Source organism: Cajanus cajan, chromosome 5 (genome assembly GCF_000230855.2).
Source record: "Cajanus cajan strain Asha chromosome 5, NIPB_CcT2T_4, whole genome shotgun sequence".
In the NCBI taxonomy this organism is placed as follows: Eukaryota; Viridiplantae; Streptophyta; class Magnoliopsida; order Fabales; family Fabaceae; genus Cajanus; species Cajanus cajan.
In genome coordinates, this window is record NC_138521.1 from 71,379,625 (window position 1) to 71,400,818 (window position 21,194).

Consider the following 21,194-nt stretch of genomic DNA (forward strand, 5'->3'; position numbering starts at 1 on the left):
AAAAGAAGCAAAGCATATTTTAGTAAAAAGAATGGTCTTTGTATGAAAGTCAATATAACTAAGTAGCTGTTAAGTAGTGTCATTTATGGAAATATCAAAATTTTCTGTTTAATTTTTTATGAGATGTTAATGAGTACATTAATATTGCTTAATTTTGAAAACTAGGAAGACTAAATTTTCAACAAATGCTTTTGGAGAACCAAAATTACATGTTTGTAAAACTATAAGGACTAAAAGTGAATTTAAGACAAATGTATATTACCCTTAGTAATATCTGACAAAGAACATGTTTGGATTATTTTATATATATAATCATTATATTGAGAAAAAATAAAGAGTGAAAATAGAGACGAACTTTTTAATGATATTCTTGAAGTAACTTAGATCCTATTTTTCCTAGTGCCACCTAAATAAATTGTCTTGATTAATCAAATTTTTTGAGTGATTTCTCAACTATCAACTTCATAGTTCAATATACTAAAAAAAAAAATGATAGCTCAAGATGAAAGCTAGTCGTAGTTCTTTCCTGTTAGGCTAGTTCATTTGGATCTAAACATGAATAGGGCCATGTCAAAGCTTAGGCTGTAATTGGGCCCGTGCTTTGATTGTACGTTAGGCTGACACATAATATGGCAGTTCGACCAGCCATAGTAGAATCCTTGATGCTCAAAGCTCATTCCTTCCTTCATTTGGGTTCAGACTTAAGATAGTGTGAGACATTCAAGTATAAATAATAAGGTGTATATGTTTAACTGAATAAAAAATACGCTTGAGTTGATAATTATGATATATAATTACAAACTCAAGTTGTGCGGAATTGGAATGAGATGTGCGATATGCGAATTTATCTCTATCCATTTTGACAACATATTGAGACTTATTGCTTAAATGCTTTTTTTTATTTAAATTATAATTTATAAAAATCAAAGCATTCACATCCTCTAATTCATGGCAAAATGGGGAAAACAAGTCACGGACGAATTTATTATATGACGAGTCCATCTTCAATTACTGAGTTTTTCAATACAATGGTAACCCCAGAACGGATGTAAAACCCTTCTGAAGATCTATCAGCCTCTTGTATGCCCTGTAATTAATTAAAAAGCAGATTTAGTACATGTTTCATCATATGAAAAATCATCGCCTTGCTTGTGGTGTCAATGTATTTTCATTTTATTTTCTTTTATAGTTTAAAATATTGTTGAATTTTCATTACATCCCAGTAGAAAGAAAATGATTGCCTCACACTTACTGTGGGGGTTGTATGGGAAAATATGTTTTTTAAGCAAAATCTAAGTAAGGTTTAATTGTTATACAGTGATTTAGTGATTAATTGACAAAAAAAATCCGAGTATCATAACCCCAAATAAAGTTGGGTATCAATTGGTAGGTGTATCGCACTCTCTTGTAATGATGCTATGTAGTAGTTTTAGAAGCATACCTCTGAGTTTGCTATTACAACATTCTTTCCAATTCTAGCATTTTTGTCAATAATACAGTCCCTGCAGAAATGTGAGAAGTGAGCAAAGTGAGAAAAAGTAATTTTTAGGAGAGTGAGAATTGCAATACATACTTGATTTTTGTATTTTCTCCTATTCCTATTGGAACTCTTCCTTCAGCTAAGAGTGCTGACACTTCTGCATCGGTTTCATAGAAATCAGCACCGAGCATCACTGTATCCTGCATAGAAGGGAAACGCACTTGAAGTTATAGAACTAGATGAGCGCACACCTAAGAAACATACCAAATGCATATTCTACCAAGAATATTATTGTATTTCTGCTGAACAAAACTTTGAAATGCTTGACGTATAAATTTGAGACTTGCTACATAGTAACAACAAATCAGGTATATATGGCAAAGTTGATAGCGATATGCATTGTCATCTTCTATAATTCTTCAAATATACATGCTTAGATGGTAGAATTGGTACACCGAACCTTTAAATGAACATTTGAGTTTATTCTGGATCTGATTCCAACAACACTATGCTCTATGAAGGAATTATTCAAGAAGCTTCCGTGTGATATAATTGAATCAACAATCTGCATAAAGGACAAAGAACTACGTTATCGTTTGAGATTCGAAAGCAGAAAATAGGTAGTTGTCTGGTGCAGGATGGGACACAACAGGAAAGTAAATTAAAATGTTGAACATCCAACCACATGAATTCCTCAACATTAGTTGGCACTGCATGCTGAATATGAAAATATGGGCATGCAGCAGTATATTAATATATAGTTTTGGTTGTATACCTAACAAATTAAGTCCACCCTTCCCCATGCAGTAAGGCTTTGGTACTTCTAGTGTAAATTACTAAAAAAATCTCTCACGAACAAGTTTGAAGAACTGACCTTGCTATTGTCAATCTTTGATGGTGGTAAGTTTCTCCTTGATGTATACATTGGTTTTGCTGCATCGTAAAAGCTAAACCTGGGTGGCTGAAAAAGTTGCAGAAGTAAGATTTTCTGGGCAAGTAAGATTTTAGATCTCTTCATTTGGGTTCTTGAACCCATATTCTATGAAATCTCAAGGATTGAACAAGGAATATAGTTCTTTGAAACTAAAATGGAAAAGATGAAATGAAACATGTATATAGTTGAGAAGATTTTGAACTGAAAAGTTGAATTCATTTATTATGTTTACCTCTAGCACGAGCTTCCACTAATTACGAATGAACTTAACACATTCAAGTCATATAAGCTCAACTAGGTGATTTGATACTCACATGCTCAGTTAGGGCAAGATTTGCCTCAAAGAATGATCTGATGGTCCCTATGTCTTCCCAATAATCATTGAAGAGATAAGCCTGTATGCAAATTATCACACAATAGGTAAATCATAAGCCAAAAAGATTCCTTTGTAATGATTTTTTCCAGTCATACCTTCATGTAAAATTCTCTAGCTGAGGCAGGAATAACCTCTGATCCAAAGTCATTTGCCGTTGGAAAGCGCCATCTAAATTAAATTAATTCATAGCACTTAACAAACAAGCTTTGCAACAAGATCAATTTATTCTCAGTGCATAGTTCTGTATTTTTATAGAATATATTAATAGATGAAGTGAACCACACGAGAAAGCCTAACATTTTTCTAGATAATAGTCGGTACCTCAATAGATTTAGAAGTATCTCCTTCTTGAAGACGTACACTCCCATGGAAGCAATGTATGGTTTCTTTTGAGCCTCATCCTTCGAAAGGCCCAAAACGGTTGTATCTACTTGCTAAATTATACAGCAGTATTATCAGTGAGTCTAATTCTTGAAACTTTTTGGGGTATTAGCATTTAGCAGTATAAAAACATGAGGTTTACCATTGCTTTCAATTCTTCTCCTTTGGGCTTTTCACTAAATGAAAGGATCCTTCCTTTGTTGTCTATCTTCATCAGACCAAAATCTGAGGCACGGCTATCATGGTTGCACAATAGAGTTTAATACAGCAAGCTTAGATATTGATACTAATTATTGAGTCAGCTATTCTTTTGGGTTGATTTTCCCTCATGGGCCTTACTAGTTGTAACAAAGCTATAAAGAAATTCTAGTTTCCTTCTAAGCCAGATTTAGCTTGCATGCATTGATCGACTTGAATGTCTCATTCATTATATTAGCAAACAGAAAAGATCACTCGAGTGCCCAGGGTATGTGTGTTTGCTAGTCAGATACAAGAAAGAGAAAATGTGCCATGGTGATTTCAAGCTATAAATGTTGGTGATCATACCATTTTCTATGTTGAAATAATTAGAAAGTTACAATGTGAGGCAAGCAATCTACCTGTCATCCATTGGCAGACAAGATAGAGTGATGTCTGCGCCACTCTCCCGATGATTCTGGATATGAAAATGAGTCAAAACATCTGAGAGTCAACAATTTTAATACATCAACTGAATCAAAAGGTGGAAGAATTGTTTGATTGGATGGCTTGGTGCCTTACTTGAACAAAGTCCATATAGTCCATTCGGTAGAGGTGATCCCCAGAAAGAATCAAGACATCCTCAATATCCTTACTTCTTGGGTCCTACAACATGGAAGTATATTCTACATCACATTTAACACCCAACTCCTTGGCCTTTGTGTGATGAGGAAAGAAATAACAAGGAAAATAAAGCATAACAATAGTCTATAAGTTAAACCTTGTGATTAAAAATGGAAGCTTTTATATTCAATGTAAAGATTGGCTAACAAACCAGTTTTTTTTTTTTTTTTTTTATAATTTTTTTTTAAGTTTTGCATATAAAAAATGCGTCGAGAAAATGATTATCGACATTTGGTATAATTTTGTTTGTTCACATATATCTCAATATTTTCAACTCTTTCCCTTCAAAAAAATATTCTCAACTCTTTCAGCAGTGTTGTGGAAACTTATCATTCGGCCACTATCAATGTTGAAAATATCTTAGTTTTTAACCATGCAATGCTCGGGAAATTTGAGTTATCAAATGAATTTGAACTTTGGCAATCCGAAAGAGAAAACTTAATAATTTGTCATCAGCTCAATATATGACAGAAAACTGTTTTTCCTCATCACTTATCTTGATCTATCTCCAATCTCCACTTCCCAGCCCAAACAAGTAAAATAACATAACCTATATCATGAAAAGGGGCCACAATATAGATTTTGTGGCGGCTTCAATCACTATAACTTAATACCTCAAAGAGCCAGTGGAATTGCCTCACAGCATCAGCAGTACCTTGAAACCACTTTTTACCTGCCTCCCCAGGAGTTTGGGTTGCCGCAAGAACCTGAAGTAGAACGTACACTCTTAGATAATCTTCACGAGTATTTTCTGAATATTGTTAAGAACTTAACACAACTGTTTTTAAGCCACACACAAGCTGACTTAAAATGCAAGCAAGTAAAAGATGGGAAATGGGAGATACCTCTACGTAGCCATCTCCAAAGGTGACTCCACTACCAGAGTTGTAAGCACGTGCAATGTGCCTGTTGAGTGAGGCTGAATTAAACTGAGTGAGAATGTACACCTTGTTGATACCACTGTTGATGCAATTACTCATTGGCACATCAATCAGCCTATAAGCGCCTCCAATAGGAACCTAACATAGCAAACCCCACAGCAGAAGATGGCTAAATTCATATGTTACTGCATAATATTATGCGGTTTAAGTGCATTATAAACCCGGATACAGATTATAAGCACTTTAAGAGCTTTTTTCTATTTATTAAAAATAAAGAATATTTTTCACTAAAGAAACTTTAAAAAATATTTTTAAATTTATATTCAAAAAGACTCTATAGCATGGATTATGATATCCCACTAGATGCATTTTTCATTTTCTTATTGCCCAAGGTATTAAAAGTAAACAGTAGTTATAGCAAAATTCCTGATCACAAAAGCAAAAATTTTAGAGGGTAACCAAGTTATAGGCAGCATTATGTCGATAATTGTTAGAATAACTAAGAAAATGGTAAAATAAAAGAAAAAAAAAAAAAAAAACTTACAGCAGGTTTGGCTCGTCGCTTAGTGAGAGGAAAGAGACGAGTTCCAGCTCCTCCACCTAATATAATTGCTATTACTGTCCTTGCGTTCCTTCTTTCCATATCTAGGTCTCTCAACTGCACTACCCCATATTCCCATTCATCATGTCGAAAACTGAATAATGTTGCATACACTACCTCTCACAAATTATTCATAACCCGACATGCCTGCATTCAATTTAACTGGTATTGCTTGAAATCTATATTTCTTTATTTGAGAAATTCATATGGAATCACGTGAACATTGGTTTTTTTACAAATTTTTGCATATCTTAAATATCACTATACTTGAAAACTTTTAATCTGTGGCCATCAAAATGGGTAAAAAAGGTTTTGGTTTTATTTCCATATTAATCAAAATGGGATAAAAAAATAAAAGAAGAAGAAGATAAATGAGCCCGTTAGAATGCTAATGTGGTGGACCTAAGTAGCCTACCATTAAAGCATGGCTCACAAACACAATATTTTAAAAAGTGGCTTCAATTTAATAAATACTTTGTTTCTGACAAAGTAAGCCGGTGGTTATGTTGTATATGAATATGAATAATGAACTGATGGTCAAAACAAGAAGCCAAAAAAAACCTTTGGCAGAGACATACTATTTTTTTAATAAAATAAGAATTAAAACAAGAAATATCCTTATTGCAACATTCAACCTATTGCAGCAAATAACAAGATTGTAAGACATGTTTGAAGTTTGGTCTTTTGTTTGTCTGTTTGTTGTCTGAGTGCAAGAGTGTGGTAAACCTTAGATTGTGTGGAGACGTCAGCGGTGAGAGACATGCATATATGTTGTTGCCGCCTGACATGAAGATGCTTAGTAGCAGTTTTTAAGTGAAGCTTACGTCCCATGAGTTCCCCATTACAAAACTTTACAAGCCTCCAATTCTTACAGGCCACTCCTTGTAACTGAACCGTTGACGAGAGTGTTATCTGGCCACCGCCAGAGACTGCCATTTTCTAAGGGAGAGAGAATGGGAATTTATGAATTACTGATCTGAACCTGGTCTTGTGTCTCTACACTAGAAGCAGAGGTAGAGAGCAACGACCTTTGTGTATAGTGTGTAGTTTTGATTAATTACATGCATATCCGGGTATTTTGGAGGATTGGGCCACGTTATCCAAATTCAACTGCATCCACCGATTTGGTTTCTGTTTGTTATTATTACAAATACAAAATAAGCACACATGTCAAATGACACTTTAGACCTTCCAATTAACGAATATTCCATGGGATTTGGATACCTCTTTGCTAGAGCTCTGCTTCTGTCCACACAAGCTTCCAACTTCAAATTTGGTTTTCATTGGTTTCCATGTCTTTTACCACAATAATTTGATTTTTGCTTTCCCTTTTATTAAGGAACACTTTAGAGATAGAGAAAACAGTTTCCATGAGGCTTTATACCCAAAAGGCCTCATGATCATAGGAGATTCTGAGAATAAAGCTGCGTTTCTAGACGGAGGAACTCTGCTTCCTTTCATCACTTCCGGCTATACAAATAATACTTTGCTTTCCAACAATTAATAAATAATCAGTAAAGTACAATTTAATCTTTTAACTTTCTGAGACTAGAAAAATGATAAATAGAATATTTGTTAGTCACTGCCGCTACATTAAGATTTGACACATTATGTGCCACACTCACAGTTACATGAAATGATTAACTAACTTGGTGAAATTAAATTTGTTAACAACTCCTATTATTTTCTAAAATTACATTTAAAATTATTGTAATCAACATATCTCTTTTTTACCTGATTAATTAATGTGTGTTTATCGATCCTCACTACTCACAAGAGAGAGAATACATTATCTTACTAATTTATAACATTATTCTTTTTCAACTTTGAAAATTTTAAAGTAATTAAGGATATTTTAACATAAAAAAATTAATACAGGAGGCAACTTGAAAGGAGTCCTATTAAAAGTTATAAAAGAAAAACTTATATATTATGATTATAACGAAGATAGTATATCACGATAAATATATATATTCATTGTCTCATGTTATTGTTCAAATAACACATTGCATGCTCCAACAGTCAAACTCCTATCTTCATACTAGTGGAAAAAGTTTTTTTTTTTTCTTTTTTTTTCATTTATATTAGATGACTCTTTTATATAAAGATATATGTAAAAACAAAGTCGTAAAGGGTAGTGGGCTGAAAGGAAATGGGCCTACCCGGCCCGATTCAGTTTTGAACTGAAACCCCCCAAAAAAATAGAGGAGGGAATAAAGTTAGGGTTTATAGATTACTCCCGAAGCTGGAGTAGGGTCGTTCCCACTTCCCAGCACCCCTTTTCCATTGACAGAGAGATCCAATCGTGTAAATCAATAAAAAAGTCGATCGGGTGCTAAGGTACCATGCTCTTCTTAATTTCTTTAACATTTATGCTTCTTAGCTTCTTCAACTGTCATCACAAAATCTCTGAGGGTGATCAAAAAATAACTTCCGAGCTGAACTCAAGCCTCTCTGTCTTGGTTCCCAGTTTCTTAGTTGTATCAATTCATCATTTGATCGGTATGTTTTCTCTTATTTCAGTTTTAAGTATACTTGAAGAGTTTTTCAACTGCACTTTCCTTTTAAAATGAGGTATTGCTTCTTACTCTTTACCTGCTCAATTCTTTTTTGTATTATTCTTGTTTTATTATTGAATATTTCGCCTTTTTTTCCTTAGTACTGATACTTTTTGTTTTCTTTCCCTACTTTCTCTTCTCAAGCCGCCCAATGGAGGAAGATGTAAGTTCTTTAAGCATATTTATAATTCCTTTTCTTCTTCCCTATCTATCTGCCCAACTAGGTTTCTAAATGTCTGTATTTGATAAATTTAACTATTTATGCAAATTCAATATCTGTGTTGCACAATTTAGCTTGATTTTAATTAGTATCTTAATATTTTTTTTTCTTTCATGTGTTTTGTGTCATTACTCCTATGTAACCACTAACCAGTCTAGCCAGGGAAAGGAATTTAGGCTTATGATATGGTGTCAATTTTTATTTTTTTTTCCCTACATTGGTCCGGTTGTTGTGAACAAATACAAATTTTGTGTGTTAAATTTCAAAGCTTGAAATTTAATATCTACCTTTCCATTATATGATTTGTGATGGTAATGTGGATTGAACAATGTCTTTGTTGCTGGAATTATTGGTCTTTTCTCTTTTAGCGTGAAATTGGTTTTTCAGTTGTAATGTATTTTATTATTTTGTGCTTTAGTCTTGTTTACTATGCTTTAATATCTTCGCCAAGTTAACATACTTCATTTGATAGACTGCGGGTAAGAATGAGGAAGAGGAATTCAACACTGGACCTCTGTCTGTGCTCATGATGAGTGTTAAAAATAATACTCAGGTATGTACGTTTTTATATGATATACTTATACTATGGTCTATGGATAGGATCTGAGGCAGGTCCAGATGTATAAGATGTTATGTTTTACACATTTTACTTGTGCAGGTACTGATAAATTGTCGGAACAACAAAAAGCTTCTGGGTCGTGTAAGGGCTTTTGATAGGCACTGCAACATGGTTCTTGAAAATGTCAGGGAGATGTGGACTGAGGTATGGCTTTGTCCTTTATATTTACTTCCCTTACAATTGTTACATAAACTAAGCGATTTGTGTGCAATTAGGTGCCAAAAACCGGAAAAGGGAAGAAAAAGGCCCAGCCAGTGAACAAGGATAGATTTATCAGCAAAATGTTCCTCCGTGGAGATTCTGTCATTATTGTTCTTAGGAACCCCAAATGAGCTAGCATCACCTTGTAGAACAAGTATTGAGCTAGCATCACCTTGTGGAACAAGTATTTGGCTCTCTAGTTTTAACGTTGTTGTTATGTTAAATTCTTGCTAGTCGGATATGTAGACATTTCTACTATTAAAATTTATTGATGTTTAGATATTGGCGGAGGATGTAGTTGGTATTTTGATGATTCCCACCAACGATTAAACATTTGAACCAACTTCCGGATCTTTTATGTACTTAACTAATTAACGTGTACATCTAATGATTGAATAGAATAGTTTTAAAATGTAAATTTCTCTTATCCCCATGTTTCTTTTTCCAATTTCACGTCTTGTGAAATTATGCTTGGTTATCGATTAATTCACTTTTTTGGATAATAGTAATTTTTTGAAAATTCACTGTTGAACTTATTTCTTTACATAATGCATGTATTAGTATATAAATTTTTTTTTTTATAATATTCCATTTTTTCACAGTATATTATGCATTTAATAAAATATTAATCTTAAATTTTTTTAGTGATTAAGATTATTACTGTCTATAAATTGAATAAAGGATGTTATTTTATATTATTTCATTTTTATAACTACTAAATCACTCATTCTCTCTTAGACTCTTACTATCTATTTTATTTATCTAGTTTTGGTTCTCTATCCAGTGCGCTAACCAAAGAATTTGGTCTTCGACAAAATCATCCTCATGATATTTATTCTGAGACTGAACATTTGCTGCATCCTTATAAGATCAGAGGATGTAGAGAAGTCAAGTTGTTTAAAAACACCCCTCATAGGACCTTCAAGTTGGCGCTTCCTTTTAAAAATATTGCCCAAGGAATTCTTATTAAATAATTTAAATTATTTGTCAATTTTTTTTATCTAGTTTTAAAATAATGAAATTCTGAACGCTAAAGCTGAACTTGATTCGGTTAATGAATAACATTTTTGTCGTGGATATGGATAATGAAGATGAACCCTTTTCGAATGCAAACAAAAACTGCTGCACTTTTCAAACCACTCTGTACCAAACCCAAATCACATGTATCCTTATAGGCTTATACTAGTCGCCTTCAATGCAACGTCCCATGAAGCATGAAAAACTTGTGTAGTAGAGAAAAGGCTTTGGTAATCACTAATCAGTGTCACCTTGTGGCGTGTGCTACTTAACATGAGCAAGTTGACACGTAATTTAAATGGGAATGGAATAAATTTTCACTTCATCTTGCCACATGAAAATTTCATCTCTATCTTTTACTTTACAGAAATTAAATAAGTAAAAAAAAATTACAACTAAAATTTTATACTTTTAACAAAAGAGTGATACACTCAAATGTGTAACATGAGAGGGTGAATTCCTAATCTAAATAAAACAGCTACGAGGTTTGTTTTAGGTAGTGCTGTTTTTTCTCCTTTAGATTTATAAGTTTTTAATTTTTTTTCTCACCCCTCAATCAATGAACTCCTGTTGGTTGTTCCTTGTCGTTTTAGATACAGATTTCAAGACCCATGAAGCAGTAGCAATGCAAGGAATGGGCAGAAGCAACAGGTTGAGCATAATTAATGTATTCTAATAATCATACAATTACAAACAGAGACCATTTTGGTGGGGTTGAAGAGAAGGTAACATAAGTTAATTTTGTCTATTTGTCGCTGCGAGCTTGCACTGTTAATAATCATCTTCCGCTTTGCAATTTACTACAAAAACATAATTAAGTTTGTGGATATAAAAAATACTCCACTTATACAATGGCTTAGGAAAATCCGCTTCCTCCTTCATTCTTTTCGATTATGTCACCATATCCTCTTTTCCCTCACCACTGCTTCAACTTGTCTACATTTGCCTACCTAGCAATAATCGTTAAACACTTGCACATTGTGCGACTTTAAGCTTCAAGCCAATACATAAATCTTATCAACACACACATACCCACCCCATTGTTGATTTCTCAACTACAAATTCAGCTCTTTTTCTTTTTCTTTTACACACGCAGCCAAGTACAGCATCATGATGTCCTTAGTGAAGTACACAGCATTACCTGCTTCCTCAAGTCATGTTCCAAGGCCTCAGCTCTTCACATTACCCTCTATTCACAATGTTCAACAAAGCACTGAATCCCATTTCTCTTCCCTCAGACCTCTTTACATTTCATCCACTCACAACTTCACATTGTCACCAATACTCAGAAGGAGGGTTACTGAGTGCCAGGCCTATGAAGCAGATAGGTCACAGCCTCTAAAGATTAACATTGATGAAGAGACAGGGATTGAGGCAGCTCAGAGGCTCAAAATTGGTTTGTATTTTGCTACTTGGTGGGCTCTCAATGTGGTCTTCAACATATACAACAAGAAGGTTCTCAATGCTTTTCCTTACCCCTGGCTTACTTCCACTTTGTCCCTTGCTGCTGGCTCTCTCATTATGCTAATCTCATGGGCCACAAGGGTTGCTGATGTCCCAAAAGTTGATTTCGAGTTCTGGAAGGCCCTCTTTCCTGTAAGCATTTTTATTTTACTGCTTTTTACAACCAATCATTATAAGATTACAAGTTTAGATAGATATATAGGTTCTTTTCTAAAACCAAGGTAAAATAAATTGATCTTCTTTTATCAAGTTAAAATTAACTTATACTTAATTTTAATAGAAGTTCTCTCAATTAAGAGCATGTTTAGATACAACTATACAAGTTTAAAAAATCTTTTGAGAGTTTCTCTACCAAAAAAAAAAAAACAGAAATATTCAATAAAAAAGCTCTCAAAAAAACACTTTTAATTTGTATCCAAATAGACTCTAATTACTCTAAAAGCTGATGTGTATAAGTTGTTTTCAACTCATGAAAGAAACTTACATGAGGTGCATAAGTTGTTTTATCTTTTTTTTTTTTTTTCACATGAAAAAGTTTATCTAATCATGACCAAAATCTTGAATTTGCGGTATTTGCATTACACGAGGCAAGACAGTGAAGAGATTAGGGTGTATGAAAATTATAATGGTCAAACCCTTTTAGTTAGTACTCATTAGGGAATTTCAAATTTTGGGTGCGCAGGTTGCGGTGGCACACACAATTGGGCATGTTGCAGCCACGGTGAGTATGTCCAAAGTCGCTGTTTCATTTACTCACATCATCAAGAGTGGAGAGCCTGCATTCAGTGTCCTCGTATCAAGATTCTTGCTAGGGGAAGCATTCCCTTTGCAGGTTTACCTGTCACTTGTGCCAATTATAGGAGGTTGTGCACTTGCTGCTGTGACGGAGCTCAATTTCAATATGATTGGTAAAGCTATTTACTGATTGAATTAATTACATGGTTGAAACTCAGATGCTGACTAACAGTAACTATGTTCTCTTATAGAGGACAGGATTGATAGGATGTTGAATTTGTAATTGGTTCATCAATATTTGCGAGAGTTCAATGCTCTAAAAAGACCTCTTGACATGTTTCAGGGTTTATGGGGGCTATGATATCCAATTTGGCCTTTGTGTTTCGGAATATATTCTCAAAGAAGGGAATGAAAGGGATGTCTGTTAGTGGAATGAACTACTATGCTTGTCTTTCCATATTGTCCCTACTGATTCTCACACCTTTTGCCATTGCTGTGGAGGGCCCAAAGATGTGGGCTGCTGGCTGGCAAACAGCCTTGTCTCAGATTGGTCCCAATTTTGTCTGGTAAGCAGAGTAATCTACTAATCTCAGCATGTTGTTAATTTATTTTGTATTTTCTATCCTTTATCTCTTCATATTTGTGGAACTGTAATTTTAGATTTTTTCCTGTAAGGCTGTATCAGTATTTATAATTGGACTTAATAAATATTTAAGAACACACACTGGACACATACAGGTCTCAAAACCTGAAATTGGAAACCACTTTCTAAAATGTGAGACATTCTTTAATAAGAAATATGCTTCCATTCCATAATGTGTGATGAGCATGGTGATTTACTTCAAACAAGTCAAATATTGACTGTGTCCTAAAGCATGATCCGTCATACATTTTATTACATTGATAATAACAAATTCTGATTTACAGCTCTTGATGTCTCTCTTTTCCCTAAAAGTTATTATTGCTTTTGTAATGTTCTATGAACCAGAATTGTTTTCCTGTTTTGATTTAGATAGTTCTAGAAGAATTCTTGCTTTGCTGATCATTCGTGATTACTAATCAATGTTTAATTAATGAACTACTTGGTTTTAATTTTTTACAGGTGGGTAGCTGCTCAGAGTGTCTTCTACCACTTGTACAATCAAGTCTCTTACATGTCTCTTGATCAGATTTCTCCCTTAACATTTAGCATAGGGAACACAATGAAGAGAATTTCAGTAATTGTCTCCTCCATCGTTATCTTCCACACACCAATTCAGCCCGTCAATGCCCTTGGGGCAGCCATTGCAATTCTTGGCACCTTCCTCTATTCACAGGTACGTGGTGTTTTTTTTTTTCTATTTTTGAGACATTAAAAACAGTGATTGAGAATTTTTCATATCTCTCAATGGCAATCACTATTCTTTAACCTCTTGTAAGTGAAATTTAAAGGATTTAATCTTGTGCAAGCCAAGTCTGTAATAGTGTATGCAATAGACCTGATTTAGTTATTGCACCTCCCTACAGAAGTTCTGCAACGTTATATCTCTCACTCATCCAGAGCAAACTTATTGAAATCTTGTTGTTTTGTGTTCTTTATCATGAACTTTCTAAAGAGAATTTAAATTTCATTCATGAGCAAGAGAACTTACACTACTAACTTTGTTGCTGCTTCCCATTTGGGTATTTCCATTATTTAATGGCTAACATGTGATTGCATGAGTGACCATATTATTATTGTTTATGTTTATTTATGCTATGCACTTCATTAATATTTAATTGAGCTGTCTACTTCTCAATTAGGATTGCATTAGATATCTAATATCTATGACGCAACTGATATATTTCTGTTAATTTAATTATTTGAGCAGGCTAAACAGTAAGGTGTATTCACAATTGATATTAATGAGAAAGTATATATACATAAGGTGGTCAACAGCACTTCAAGCTGCTTTCTTTGAGGCCTTAGTTATAGCATTTTTTTTATCACGATTTGATCTGGTTTTCAGTGTAGAATAGTTGAGTTTTTTGTTTCTTTACTGTAATCCGAGGTTGAGAAGCATGTATTGCAGTGAATGAGAATGCTGTCACAAAATGTTTAAATGTTGAGGCTGAGGCTGGGAGTATATGAACGGTTACTAGACTAATTTCGTAATCATGTAGAGTAATTCGATTGCATGAATACGTACTATCAACCATCAATAATGCTTTCGGTCTATGTTGATTGAATGGAGGCCAAGATGTAAATAGAAAATTAGTAGGGTATAATTTAACACTTTATAAACTTATTCTGGTCACTTTTTTGAAAAAATAAGTTATAGAAGTTTTAAACTATAAAAATAAAATGTAATTTATCTTAAGTGGTATCTGATATAAAGATTAATCTTAACATTTTTCATTAATAATGAAAGATTTTTTTTCTTCCATATTTAACTAAAGAAAATTAAAAAAATATATATATATTTTTTAAAACATTAATTAATAAATAAATTTTTGTCATGATATTGAATTGTTAAACCATTAAAACTTTTTCATAGTAATTTATAAACATTATTTTAAAAAAATTAACAAGACATTTTATAATTTGAAAATTTTATTCCAAAAAGTTGTTTCATTTAAAAAAAGTTTGTTATACGGTCCTTATCAACATTGGGGTCCGGCTGTACTGACGGGAAATTTCAACCTACCAAAGCTGGGTAATCACTAATAACTTCATCTTGGATAATGCGTTTATTTATTTATTTGAAATATCAATATATGAATTACTATAATACTTTAAAAATATTAAAATTACTGTACGAATTATCATTAATATAACCACTAGAACTCGACTTAAATTTTACTTAAAGATACGAGGTTATTATACATATGTCGTCTAAAATATAAATCACGCGCAAGGGGTTGTTTATTTGTAGTTAACAAAAAAAAATCGAAATATGATTACAAATTATAATAATTATGTAATTTTTTCAACGAAGGTTTTAAAAGATTATATTAATATTTTGTTTCAATTTTATCATGCACTTTTTTTTTTTTTTTTGGTTCGTGGGCTTGCTGGTTTGACAATTTGGTTCATTTATGGCTTTCTCAATTATTGTTAGCGTAGCCAGTTGTCGGAATGCTATGTATGCGTATGTCTAGGGACGAATAAGAACATTCCATGTTTCCATTGAGAACAAGGTTGCAAGAGAAGTAGGACAATGCAATGTGGTTTTGTGCATGTCACAAAAAATTTGTGAATATGGTGATAGTCTTGTTTCTCTTCATATCCTCTCTGACAGCAATCTCACATGGATTAGATGAAACTCCATCTTTCCCCAACTACTTTCTCTTTGGCACTGCTTCTTCTTCGTACCAGGTTTGTCATGTTTATCTTTGTTGTGTGTGTCCAAACACTACTCCCATACATATTAACGAATCCCATTATTCTTCATAGTATGAAGGAGCTTACTTGAGTGACGGCAAAGGGATGAGCAACTGGGATGTCTTCACTCACAAACCAGGTGATCATATCAACAGTTCACAAACCACTTTTTTGTATTCTTTTTTCTTAGTTTTACATATTGTTCAAGCTTCAACTTTCGTAAGTCCATATATTGCAGGTAGTATAGATGATGGAAGTAATGGTGATGTTGCTGTTGATCAATACCATCGCTATCTGGTAAACACAATTCAATTCTATACATCACATTTATTAAATCGTATCTATTTTTGCACATAAATTTGTATGTACTATGACATGTTTGTGTACGAAAATTTTCAGAAGATGTCTTAGTGTTAGAGCAAATTTTAAAAGATGTTCCCAATTTCAATTTGTAATAAAAACAGGAGGATATTGATCTAATGAAAGCTATAAAAGTCAACAGCTACCGGTTTTCAATATCATGGGCAAGAATTCTACCAGGTATGCTTCTTGGCTTCTTGTTTTAAAAATAAATTCTGACTGTTATCAGCTTAGAAGATACTATTACTAAGTACCAGCATTAGTTAATTCACAAGCAGAATTTTCGATGATTGTGAGCAGAAGGTAGATTTGGAGAAGTCAACTTGGCGGGTATCAACTACTATAACAAACTTATAAATGCGTTGCTACTCAAAGGTTGATTTAAATTTTCCTATGCTATGGCTTGCAAGACAAACAATTTCAATTTCTTTGACCTGCATTTGTTGTCAACTATGCAATTCGCAGGTATCCAACCGTTTGTAACATTATTTCACTTTGACATCCCTCAAGAGCTTGAAGACAGATACGGAGCTTGGTTAAGTCCCCAATCACAGTAAGCAACCACTTCCCCAATTTATTTTGATTGCTTAGATTTCAATACAATTGCCATAGTTCCACATGTACTAGATAGCAAACATCTTTCCTAGGAGATTTTGGCTTTGACATGATCAAACATATTTTGATATTTGCAGGGAAGATTTTAAATTCTTTGCGGATATCTGTTTTAAATACTTGGGTGACAGAGTCAAGTATTGGGTCACCTTCAATGAGCCAAATTATATAGTCCCACTTGCCTATCGTATAGGTATATTCCCACCATGCCGTTGCTCTAGCAAATTTGGAGATTGCAATGAGGGAGATTCAGAGAAAGAACCTTTTGTGGCAGCCCATAATATGATCCTATCACATGCAGCTGTAGTTGATATGTATAGAAACAAATACCAGGTAATTTGGTTAGAACATGACACTAACAACCCCTATTAAAAAAAATATCGAAGCATTCTAGGTAGGGACGCAAATCTGTTAAATTTCCATTTAAGCAATGAATTGCGATGCTGGCTTTACGAATCGAAGTTAAAAGTGGTACGGAAACTCATCCAAAACATTATAAACTTGCTCTATTATAAATGCCATATCCAGACTGAGCAAGGGGGGAAAATAGGCATTGTCCTACACTGTGACTGGTTTGAGCCGTTAAGCAATTCCACAGAAGATAAATTGGCCACTGAAAGAGCACAATCATTCAACATTAAATGGTAAAAAATTTCATCAATGTTTATGACAGATATTAGAGATCGATAGATTGATTTAGTAGGTTATAGACTTATAGTTAGTTTGGTAGATTCTTAGTAGTTAGTTAGTTGAACTCTCTCTTGTATATAAAACTAGGAGGATTCTCAATTCTATCTTCTTCCTCATTTTACTAATAATAGAAGTTCTGATATTCTGTCTAATTCTTTGAATTCCTCTCTTCTTGGGCTTTACCAAGTTTCTCAACTTGGTATCAGAGCCTTGACATCCTTTTCTTCTAAAAGTTGAGGGAAATCTTTTTCTCCTACCTTCTATCTCTTTTCCTTTTAATTCTCTTCATTCTCTACTTTCTATCACATTTTCCCTCATGCTCAGATGGTTTATTCTGAAATACATATTCTGTCTCATTTTTTTGCCAGATCCATTCCTGTCGAACTCAAAATCAGATCGTTAATCATTGACAAAATGAGAAAGGAAATACAATTGAGAATCCATCTAGCTTTATATACAAGAGGGAGTCCAACTGCTAACAATCTAACTACCTAATTATAACAAACTAAATCAATATCTAGTATCTCTAATATTGTTCACAGCTAATTCAACTGCCATGCAATGCTGGTATGACATTTGATTCTATCGTATAGAAATAAAAATTCCACTATAATGATGCAGGATATTGGATCCAATCTTGTTCGGTAAGTACCCAAAAGAGATGGAGATGATTCTAGGAACCATCTTACCTAAATTTTCCAGCAATGACAAAGCTAAATTGAGGAGAGGACTGGATTTCATTGGCATAAACCACTATGCAAGTTACTATGTCCGAGACTGCATATCAACCGTGTGTGAATCTGGGCAAGGAGTCACCAGAACAGAGGGTTTATATCAACAAACTTCACTAAAAAACGGTGTCCCAATTGGAGAGCTTGTAAGTACTTAAACTTTTTTTTATGATCCTCATATTTTAACCTTGCATAACCAAGCAGGTTTAATGGAAATTGGTATTCTTATGTAGACTCCATGTGATTGGCTCAACGTTTATCCACAAGGCATGAAGAAAATTCTTATCTATCTAAAAGACAGATATAATAACACTCCAATGTTCATCACCGAAAATGGTATGCAAAGCACGTTAACACCTTTCATTGAGTCTCTGAGCGTTTCTGACTACCCAACCTTTTGTAGGATATGGCAATTTGAATGATCCAGATCTTACCGAGGAAGAATATCTTAATGATTTTAAGAGAATAGAGTACATGTCTGGTCACTTAGATAACCTAATGGCAGCAATAAGGTACGCACTATATACAACAACATATATATCCACCCATATAAGAATAAGAATAGATAAATAAATCATGACATTATTCTTTGAGTTAATCACTTATACACTGTTAGTGTAAAGTTTTTTTATACTAGAAATCAATAATATCATGTCATTTACTCATTTAATTAAATTAAAATAAAAAAGACACTATTAACATATCTGATTGGTTGCCGGTGTAAAAAAGCTTCACACCAGCCGTGATTAACTCTTATTTTTTATCCTTGACCTTGGACCTAAGTATTTGTGTGTTGTTGATGTGATCAGGGAAGGAGCAGATGTGAGAGGTTACTTTGCCTGGTCCTTGCTCGACAACTTTGAGTGGAAATTTGGGTTTTCATTGAGATTTGGACTTCACCACGTTGATTTCGCCACACTGAAGAAAACCCCAAAATCCTCAGCAAGTTGGTACAAACATTTCATTGAAAAGTATACAACCGAGAGCATTGTGGCCGAACAAACAATAGAAGGCAAATACCAAGCTTAGAACCTTAGTAAGTCCAGACCCTAAAATGAAAAACTCGGATTAATTTGCAGTGAAATACATCATGATTACTCTTTGGAATCTTTAGATTTGATCCACCTGTTCGGACTTGAACAGGATAGCAAGGACATCACAGTAATTTGCATCAAATTTTATGTAATTATCCGAATTCTAAACTATTAAATCAAGTAGCGGATTGGATTGGTATTTGGAGAGAAACCATTTGATCCAAATACTCCAATTATCTATAATTATTTGAATTAATTTTCTGTTTTATTTTTCTTTTATAAATGGGAATAGAACTCCTTACTAATGGAGTTCACAACTATAATGATGTTAAGTGAAGTGACATAATTAATATACTCTATTTAAGATATTATTTATTTTAGTATTTGTTAAGATATTATGATTTTATTCATAAAATGGTACCTTGATTAATTAAAGAAGATGATATTTATAAATGATTATTGATATCGATTCTTAAACATGATAAAACTTTATAGGAGTGATATTAATAAGTAATCTTAATGTGGATGGATTTTATTAGGAATTGCAAAAATAGTTTTTCAAGATTTGTTATATGTTTAAGATTTGTTGTTCTTTTTGTCATCCATTATTTTAGTACAAATCTTTATAGTTCTTAAAAAGAAATAACTTGAGAAGATTTAATGGTCCAAAATGAATTTCTAAATCCGTATATTTATTATCATATTAAACTCATAAAAATATCATAATAATAATAATAAGTCAAATTGTTCAACCAATTGAGTTAGTTAACTTTAATGTGAATTATAAGATGATTATCAAATATACTAATATATGATAAAATGACAATATAGTAATATGTGATCAAATGACAATTTTATATAATGATAATATACAATTTTTTTACTGAAATAATAATATACTATTATATATTATAAAAAAATAATTTAAATTTTAAAATATCTCAATTATATATTATTATATAACTAATGATATTGTAATTCTTTAAATGTATGCTATTAAAAAAATTGAAATCTGGTCCAACACAAATTAATTAATATTAATGGATTTAGATTCTAAATATTTTCTAAACCGAAACCAACTCAACTCATACCTACGTGAATTTCACTACATTAAAAATACAAAATTTATAATAAATTTATAATAAATTTAAAAATAGATTTAAAAAATTATATGCTAAGACTGGAACTAACTAACATGTTATAAATTTAAAAAATACATTAAAATAATAATAAATTTAAAAAGTTAAACATTATAAAGTTATTACACTAGTTGATAATTATATTTGTGTACCTTTACTCAATAAGTTACTAAAAGTTGTCTATATTTAATTAAATTCTTAAAAAAATAAGTATATGATAATTTTATAAATATATATAAAAAAAATAAAAATAAAATAAATAAATATATATATATATATATATATATAGATATATATCATATGCCTTAATTCGTTAAGCAAAATCTCATGTTCAAATACAATAAATGAAGGAAACATAGTTAGAATTTCATGTCTAAGGCTTCAAATTGCATGAGTTTCACTTGATTGTATGGGTTTCTCCATATACAAAATATGAACATGACCATGAGACAATATCTGAATACGTAGTAAAAAAAGGAGTTTTTAGTTGCAGAGAACAAAATTAAATACTAAGAAAATATCCGACTCTCTTCTTAGGATATTCTTATTCCAATGATTATAAGATTTGTCCTATGTTATAAAAGATAAATTTGATACTCTCAAATTTGATTCTTATTTTTATTAAAATAATATTTAATTAATAAAATTAAATCTCACATATAAATTAATTTTTAATTATCAATTTTAGAATTAGTATAGATCATATTTATGAGGGGGGAAATAACTCTCGAGATAAGGAATGTGTTGCTTAGTTAAGCGTGAAAAAATAACATGAGGCGAAGGGATACCTAGATTCATCTTTATTGGCTGTTTCAGATAATTGTTCATTGGCTCGTTAGCTGATCAGTTGCCCTGAAATTCTATATGATTATCTACTTATTTATAAATAAGCTAATAGGGAGTATAGTTTATGGTATAAATATGTTGCACATATAATTTTCTTGTTCCAATGTGCGT

The 21,194-nt window shown here is 32.5% G+C and overlaps 4 protein-coding genes across 7 annotated transcripts; 3 read left to right on the top strand and 1 right to left on the bottom strand.

Annotated features, from left to right (window-relative positions):
• Positions 1–877: 877 nt before the first annotated feature.
• Positions 878–6,580, bottom strand: APL1 (ADP glucose pyrophosphorylase large subunit 1). Of its 2 annotated transcripts, none has more exons than XM_020371259.3 (15): positions 6,241–6,580; positions 5,458–5,571; positions 4,878–5,051; positions 4,647–4,739; positions 3,931–4,014; positions 3,771–3,826; positions 3,314–3,407; positions 3,112–3,224; positions 2,886–2,958; positions 2,729–2,809; positions 2,355–2,441; positions 1,941–2,045; positions 1,574–1,680; positions 1,442–1,502; positions 878–1,087 (listed from the first exon to the last, which is right to left on the bottom strand). In XM_020371259.3, exons 1-15 carry the CDS (start codon positions 6,448–6,450, stop codon positions 986–988), a joined length of 1,554 nt encoding a protein of 517 aa, XP_020226848.1. In that variant the 5' UTR covers positions 6,451–6,580; the 3' UTR covers positions 878–985. The 2 variants fall into 2 exon arrangements, with proteins under 2 accessions (XP_020226848.1, XP_029129507.1); XM_029273674.2 differs by having other exon boundaries at positions 5,458–5,661; positions 6,241–6,382.
• A 1,125-nt stretch (positions 6,581–7,705) lies between these two features.
• On the top strand, positions 7,706–9,530 carry LOC109808983 (uncharacterized). The gene is made up of 6 exons (XM_020372188.3): positions 7,706–7,854; positions 8,038–8,088; positions 8,217–8,235; positions 8,765–8,845; positions 8,951–9,055; positions 9,127–9,530. Exons 2-6 carry the CDS (start codon positions 8,084–8,086, stop codon positions 9,241–9,243), a joined length of 327 nt encoding a protein of 108 aa, XP_020227777.1. The 5' UTR covers positions 7,706–7,854; positions 8,038–8,083; the 3' UTR covers positions 9,244–9,530.
• Positions 9,531–9,769: 239 nt separating this feature from the next.
• LOC145958455 (glucose-6-phosphate/phosphate translocator 2, chloroplastic-like) lies at positions 9,770–14,512 on the top strand. 2 transcript variants are annotated; one of them, XM_083075899.1, is made up of 6 exons: positions 9,770–10,854; positions 11,226–11,725; positions 12,276–12,501; positions 12,672–12,894; positions 13,431–13,644; positions 14,179–14,512. In XM_083075899.1, exons 2-6 carry the CDS (start codon positions 11,240–11,242, stop codon positions 14,188–14,190), a joined length of 1,161 nt encoding a protein of 386 aa, XP_082932025.1. In that variant the 5' UTR covers positions 9,770–10,854; positions 11,226–11,239; the 3' UTR covers positions 14,191–14,512. The 2 variants fall into 2 exon arrangements, with proteins under 2 accessions (XP_082932025.1, XP_082932024.1); XM_083075898.1 differs by lacking the exon at positions 9,770–10,854 and having other exon boundaries at positions 10,943–11,725.
• An 899-nt stretch (positions 14,513–15,411) lies between these two features.
• On the top strand, positions 15,412–19,354 carry LOC109807656 (beta-glucosidase 46). 2 transcript variants are annotated; one of them, XM_083075896.1, is made up of 12 exons: positions 15,413–15,665; positions 15,744–15,810; positions 15,910–15,968; positions 16,136–16,211; positions 16,332–16,406; positions 16,497–16,584; positions 16,724–16,976; positions 17,172–17,287; positions 17,955–18,210; positions 18,298–18,400; positions 18,468–18,576; positions 18,874–19,354. In XM_083075896.1, exons 1-12 carry the CDS (start codon positions 15,513–15,515, stop codon positions 19,091–19,093), a joined length of 1,575 nt encoding a protein of 524 aa, XP_082932022.1. In that variant the 5' UTR covers positions 15,413–15,512; the 3' UTR covers positions 19,094–19,354. The 2 variants fall into 2 exon arrangements, with proteins under 2 accessions (XP_082932023.1, XP_082932022.1); XM_083075897.1 differs by lacking the exons at positions 16,724–16,976; positions 17,172–17,287 and having other exon boundaries at positions 15,412–15,665.
• Positions 19,355–21,194: the final 1,840 nt, after the last annotated feature.